We start from the raw sequence: 6,847 nt of genomic DNA on the forward strand, positions 1-6,847 counted from the left end.
GAGCAATGTGTAGGGAAGAAGCCCAGGAGAGCACAATAAATCCACTGAGATCTACAGTGTCCTGTTTACTGGCATGCTATGCTAAAGGAAAGGGCAATGTTCACAGCTTTGTTCCCACTACTTTGCCTTTTCCCTACAGAGCGACCTCAATATCCACTAAGTACTCTCCCCACTGTGTATCTACCTGATGGGACCATACCATATCATAAGAAACTGGTTGTGACCAAGCCTTTAAGTGCTTTAAACAGCACTAGAGTCCATGGCTCACCATCATCTCATTAAGCGAAAGCAAAAGAAGTTTGAAAAGCAGTGACAGGATTATTACATTATAAAAAGAAAAGGCAGTCTGTTATAACGACAAACAACTTCTTTGCCAGGCTAGAGCTTGCCCTCTGACCCCCTCCACCCGAGGCCCACCATCTCCCCATGTCCCGCCTGCTCACCAGCCCAGTGCAGACTCCAATGGCAAACACCACCATCCACTTCACCGCCTCATACCTGCGACCTTTCTGTTCACACAGGAAAAGAATGACTCAGTTTGGTACCGGGTTATGATGGCAGCAGGGAAGGAACACATCTTGGCCAATCAGGTTTAGACTGAATTCCACCTGGACGGCAAGCATGGTGAAGATGATGGCTGGGATGGAGGGTCCTTTACGATGAAAGGATGATGAACTCTAAGGGGCTGGGCCAGGTGCACTGACAATGGGTACTCTGGTTGGCAGGGTGAAGGTCTAAGGAATAAATGCTGATATCTCACAAAACGGGTTAAAAGACCAAGGGTTACAAGGATATTTACTGGAGCATTTAGACCAGAAAAATAAAGCTTGCCTTCAGACCTACCCAGTCCTAAGAGATGGATAAGGAACTCACCTTATTATCCATGGTCTCCAAAACTTCCAGGTAGGGGTCATTGATACAGCGATCATAATCCAAACTCTGAAAGAGGGACATGGGAGTAAAAACGTCACAACCAGAGAGGGAGATTTACCAAACCTGGAAAGGGATAAAACTCTAGGCTGCTGCTACCAGAATTGTGGATGCGCAGTGTAGTGGCACCTGCAGTGCCCAGGAGGAGCTCGTGAGAAATGCGCTCAGACCTGCAGCGTCAGAATCTGCACTTTTTGTGCATTAACATTTCAGGAGCACAGCCTCATGCTTTAGGAAAAGCTTTAAATTACACATCTTTAAACGCCCTGTTTCTGCAAAACATTCAAAGACCTTCAACTATCACCAGAGTTACCCAACTCACTCCATTAGATGAACAAAAGCTTCAATTAACCAGAACCAAATTCATTTAGAAAGTCAATTAATTGTAAGTATCTTCTATAGTTAGCGTCTATGAAAAAGGGGGTGGTCACGAGACAAACTACTGTGGAGACTATTTTGAAACAACTTCCACTTTATGTTAGGAAAAGGCACAGATGCAGCCCAGCTCCTAAAGCTACGTCTACACCAGCGTTCTTTAAACCATGCTTCACAGAACACAGCTACGAGAGGCAGCAGTGTGGCAACAAAGGAGAACGGTCTGCTGTGTGCTCTCTCCTTCCCATAACCTGTTGCCACTTACACGTCAGCTGGTAAACAACCTGGACTCTGGGCCGGCGGCCACACTCCCAGGCAAAAGTCAGCAGTCAGCACACACCAGTGCGGCATGTGGCAACTGATTCCATCTATACGACTATCCCAAGTCCAAATTCTATCTTTAAAAGGGTCCTCGAGCATCAACAGGCGACGGATTAAATCAATTATCATACATCCAAATACGGAAGACTGCGTAGCAGGAAAACAATTATGACAGGTCTATACAGAAAGACGTGGAAAATGTGCAAAAATTATCAAGTAAAAACGGCAAGATGCAAAATCAATCAATCAAGCCAGATGCAGAATAAAATGTATAATATTATCCCATTTTGATTAAATAAAATTAAGATTATTTGTATGTCAGTATACACTGCAAAACATCTGGGAAAATTTAACAGTGGTTCTCTGAGGTGGTGTTTGAGGAGGTGTTCACATCGGGGTGCTGTATAAAATTCTCACGGCAAATGTGGTGTAGTTTTTATAATAATGTACAACTGGAATTTCAGTTATAAACTATTATGACATTAATAAAAAAATGTTTAGAACCCCAACACAAATGTTTAGAACCCCATTATAAATGTTTAGAACCCTGTCATAAGTGTTTAAAACCTTACCATAAATGCTTGAAGCCCACCAATCAAAAAAAAAAGAAATTACTTTTTTCTGATTACAAAACAAAAAACGACAGTCAGTAAAAAATACTTCTACTGGGAAACTAGACTCATCCATGAATGATTAAGTACATATGTATGTATATATACGTATGTAAACAAAAACGTTGAAAAACATAAATATCCTTCATACCAAATATGTACAGAATTACTGGCTAATTATTTGCTTGATGGTTTTGTTTAATAATGCTACGGCTCCACAAACATTTAAAAGGTTTTTAGATGTCTAGAATAGGCAAATCTCCAGAGGCAGAAAGTAGATTAGTGGTGGCCTAGGGTCAGGGGCGAGGGGAAAGGGCAGTGACTGCTAATGCGTATGGGTTTCTTTTTGGGTGACGAAAATGTTCTAAAATTGATTTGGTGATGGTTGCACAACTCTGTAAATATACCAAAAAAACACTGCACTGCACACTTTAAATGGGTCAACAGTATAGAATGTGAATTATAGCTCAATAAAGCTGTCAAAAGGGATATTTAGAAACAACTGCATCACCAGAACATCAATCTTTTCTTTTTTAAATAATTGGTTGAGAGTTTGACACTTTGTAAATATGTACCAATGGACTATATGATCTGTCATTAAAACCAGATACTGTTACTTCCCCTTTGCTGTGACTAACTTTCTTTTATTTCTGCTGTATATGTTGCTCTTTGGTTTGGGGGACTAACAACTTTGCTTTTTTTTTTAAATAAAATGTGTATAGGTGTCCTGCAGGGCTGCTGCCCATAGTTATGAGCAAAGTGGCACCTGGTTGTGGGGGCAAGTAGGGGCTGAAATGCAGCCCAAATTCAACCAGGAAGGGCCCCTAAGTGCTCACACAAAAAGCACCTTCAATGGGCCATGAGCTAGGGGCGTTGCTAAGGCCCACAGTGGGGAGGCCTTTTATTCTAAGTCTTCTGCTCTAAGGAGTGCCTTTTCCTAACTCAAAAGAGCAATACAGGCTCTGTGACCTGAAAACATTACTGTTTGGTAACGGCCTGTCCCCAGATAGGCAGTTATCATTATTCAAACCACCTATAATGAAAATGGATGTTGAAACGGGGATTCTAACATCTTGAAAGACTCCCAACTTATCAAAGAAAGAGTGAAGTATGTGCAATGAACTCTTAAAAAGGCAAGAAGAAGGAGCACATTTTAGAAAGATGTTCAACAGAAGGGTTTTCTAGTCGATCCCTAATAAAATGAGCAGACTTTTCTGAGTAAGTGCCTAGCTGAATTTGCCCTTACACAAAGCAAATGCTCTCAAGAAGCTCATATGAAAAGACAGCTAATTGAGAAATATTAATGCCTCACATGAAAGAACATTAACCCACAACATTTACATAAACATGCATATCAGCTGAAAGTAAATGCATTACAAATATAAGAGCAATTTAGTGAAAGGAGTGAAGGAACCTTGGGAACAGTAGGGTCAGTGGAGCAGAGAAGCCATGATGAGCTCCCAGGAGTAGGCTGAAGGCTGCGAGAGAGTTTCAGAAGTGGTTACACAGTCAGGATGATATCACTGGATTCAATGAGGGAGTCTTATATGTACTAATTCTTGCAAACTTCTCAACTATGTACAAGCAAACAAATATTCAAGAAATATGAGCAAATACATCAGTGGATACTTTTTGATGCATTAAAAATACTCCCAGCAAATTAGCACATTAAACTCTACCATGGTGTGGCAATTGGCAAATTCCAGAGTCCTGAAATTATTGTGTCAAGTAAATGGCAAGGGAAAAAAAAAAGATGGAGGAACCTTCAGACTAAAAGAGATTTAAAAGATATATCAAACAAATGCAAAGGGAGGACCTTATTTGGAACCTTATTGAAACAAACTATTAAAAAAATACAGTCAAGTGTCGCATAATGACGTTTCAGCCAATGACGGACTGCATATGACAACAGTCCCATGAGATTAGCACCATATAGCCTAGGTGTGTAGTAGGCTATACTGTCTGGGTTTGTGTAAGTACACTCTATGATCACATAACAACGAAATCGCCTAATGACACATTTCTCAGAGTGTATCCCTGTCGTTAAGCAATGCATGACTGTACATATGACATTTATAAGACAACTGGAAAATCTGAACGCTGGATATTTGCTATCAAGGAATTACTGTTAATTTCCTAGTTGTGAAATGGTATTGTTATGCTAAAAAAAGTCCCTATCCTCTAGAGATGCACGTTGAATTATTTATGGGTGAAATGATGTGACATATAGAATTTCCTTCCAAATAATATGAGAAGGGGGAAGTAGCTAGGAGCACAAATGAAACAGGGTGGGCATGAGCTGAATGACTCTTGAAGCTGTGTGATGAATACGGGGGGTTCCAATATACTATTCTGTCTACTTTTGTATATGTCTGAAATTCTCTATAATAAAAGTTTTTTAAAAATTTCATGCTACACTACAAATTTTAATAGTTACACTAAATTCTACAGCAAAAGATGAAACATAAAAAAGAAAATTAGTCTGGATATGTTATTGCTCTAGAATATTATTTTTGAAGTCTACATTAAAAACAAAAGCATGTAACATACATGATTAATTTCACTTCTTGGAATTAACCCTAAGGAAGCAATTAAGGATGAACAAGAAAGGATGGTCACGACTATGCAGTTTATCATACAGAAAAGTCAGACTAAATAAATTGTGGCACAATAAAATACTATTCCTCTACTTAAAAAGATATTATAGAAAAATATCTAGCAATACAAAAATTGTTATAAAGCAAGGGGAAAACATGTTAAAATAGTATATTTAATAAAATCTCACTTTTGTTACTTAAAAAAAGCATGTATGTAAGTATGGACAAGGATATTTAGCACAGTTAATAATCATCTTTTAACGAGTCGGGTTATGGGTTTTTCTCTAGCTTCTTTTTGTAAATAGTTTAAGAATTCTCTATCACAACCATGGCTTGTTTTCTTTTCAAAAGTCACAGAAATGTCATCATGAGCTGATTAAACGATAAAAAAGCATGCATGTTAAGTTTCACCCCAGGAGCGTTGGCCTTACTAAACATACACACACTCTAAGATGCCCATACTTGAAACCGGGAACTACAATCAAGAACGTTTCAAAGAGGAAGCTGCTCAGGTACGAAACAATCATCTGAAAACGAAGTTCTTTCAGAAGAGAAGCAAGGTCTCCCGGTTCACGCCTGTTATGAGCACACCCTGTCAGTGGCTTTGACTCAGGGTCTTTACAAGTGGTAAAAGCAAACAGTTTCATGGCAAATGCATACTCTAACCAGGTTAAGGTGCCATAGATCTATGAAAGCATGGAAACACACCCAGACCCTGTTTTGGGGTTCAGGTGAGAAAAGGGTTTGTTAAACAGACCCTTTCCCAGAGGGAAGTTACCTCTTACCCACTCACTCCCTGGGAGAGGTCAAAGAGCATCTCTGGTTGGACTCTCAATGCTTTGGTCTAAAGTGACCAGGTCAGGTTACCCAAAAAGCATCTAACAATCTCACCTCATAGTCTTTCCTTGGAAGGATCTCATCCTCCTCCTCCTGTGTTTCTCCAAGGATGGTCTAGAAAAACAGATCCACAGAAGGAAGATCCTTTTAATGGTTAAAAGTGGAAAGAGGCAGAAGTATTTACTGAAATCAGTTGCTAGCATCTAAGTCATCTGAAGCCATTATCATGAAATGGGAACAAGACTTCAAAAAAAACTTTTGGGATGGGGGTGATGTGGGTGGGGACCTACAATCATCCAGCTGAGCTCTTCATTTCTATTGGTACATTCTCCAAATAACTACTCTTGTCTCCAGAACAAGTCAAAGATGTCCCTTGCCAGCCTATGGGGAAAAAATTCAGGTTCCATCTGACAATATGCCGAATCTGCAATCAGAAGAGACCTGTCAACTCTGGGGACACAGCAACTCAAGTATTCCCAGGATGCTTTGCAGAGGGAAGCCGGATTGTCAGTGACCCAGGAAGGGTGAGGGACAGAGAAAGGGCTGGAGAAACTGAGCCAGCTGCATGATAAGCACAAAGTCCAGTGAAGGGGCTCATTCTGAAAACGCCTGTTTCATTCAAAACTCCTTTCAGGTAGAAATAAAAGAAAACATGGATGAAATTAACTGGAGTTGGCCTGGATTCTTCCTCAGATTCCAGGGACGGGTTATGAGAAAAGCGCCTAGACTTGGGCAGGTGAAGAGGGGCAGATGCTTCGAGAGCCAGGCTGCAGTCCCCAGACCCCACCCGCGGCCACCTGCGGGCCCAGCTCAGCCCGGCCCCACCCCCGGCAACGCCTCTCGCCATCCCTTAGCAACCGCCCCCTCCCCAGCCCGGCTCCGCCCGCTCCTTACCAGCTCCTCGGGGGTGCGGGTCTCACGCTCACCGCAGCAGCAACACCACCGGCAGCAGCAGCACAGGGACCCCCTGCACCCCGCCATCTTCCTCCTTTACTGCCAGTCCAGACCCCTCTGCCAACCCCTTTCCACCCAGGATCCGCGCCTCACGTGACTGGCCCCGGCAGAGTCAGGTGGTCCTCTCGAGCTTGGGGACGGAGACAGGGAGTGGCTGCAGACGGGTGAGGCGACGGCCCGCGTCACATGATGGTGGAGGAACGGCTTCCGACGAGACCTCTG

At 41.9% G+C, this 6,847-nt stretch overlaps 1 protein-coding gene across 10 annotated transcripts in view; it reads right to left on the bottom strand.

Annotated features, from left to right (window-relative positions):
* Positions 1-6,788, bottom strand: part of CLCN6 (Cl-/H+ antiporter 6) — a 38,007-nt gene extending 31,219 nt beyond the window's left edge. For 9 of the 10 annotated variants that reach the window (XR_015555855.1, XR_015555854.1, XR_015555853.1 and 6 more), the window contains exons 1-4: positions 6,566-6,788; positions 5,726-5,785; positions 874-939; positions 444-509 (exon numbers count right to left, since the gene is read on the bottom strand). Coding sequence is in view for 4 of the 10 variants with exons in the window: in XM_087446811.1 (XP_087302937.1) it covers positions 444-509; positions 874-939; positions 5,726-5,785; positions 6,566-6,652 (279 nt within the window). In the remaining 6 variants the exon portion in view is untranslated. Of the gene's footprint in view, positions 1-443; positions 510-873; positions 940-5,725; positions 5,786-5,961; positions 6,380-6,565 lie in introns of those variants that run through there. The other variant, XM_087446810.1, reaches the window with a different exon arrangement.
* Positions 6,789-6,847: the final 59 nt, after the last annotated feature.

This window comes from Ceratotherium simum, chromosome 22 (assembly GCF_057802395.1).
Source record: "Ceratotherium simum simum isolate JZ-2026a chromosome 22, ASM5780239v1, whole genome shotgun sequence".
Taxonomy (NCBI): domain Eukaryota; kingdom Metazoa; phylum Chordata; class Mammalia; order Perissodactyla; family Rhinocerotidae; genus Ceratotherium; species Ceratotherium simum.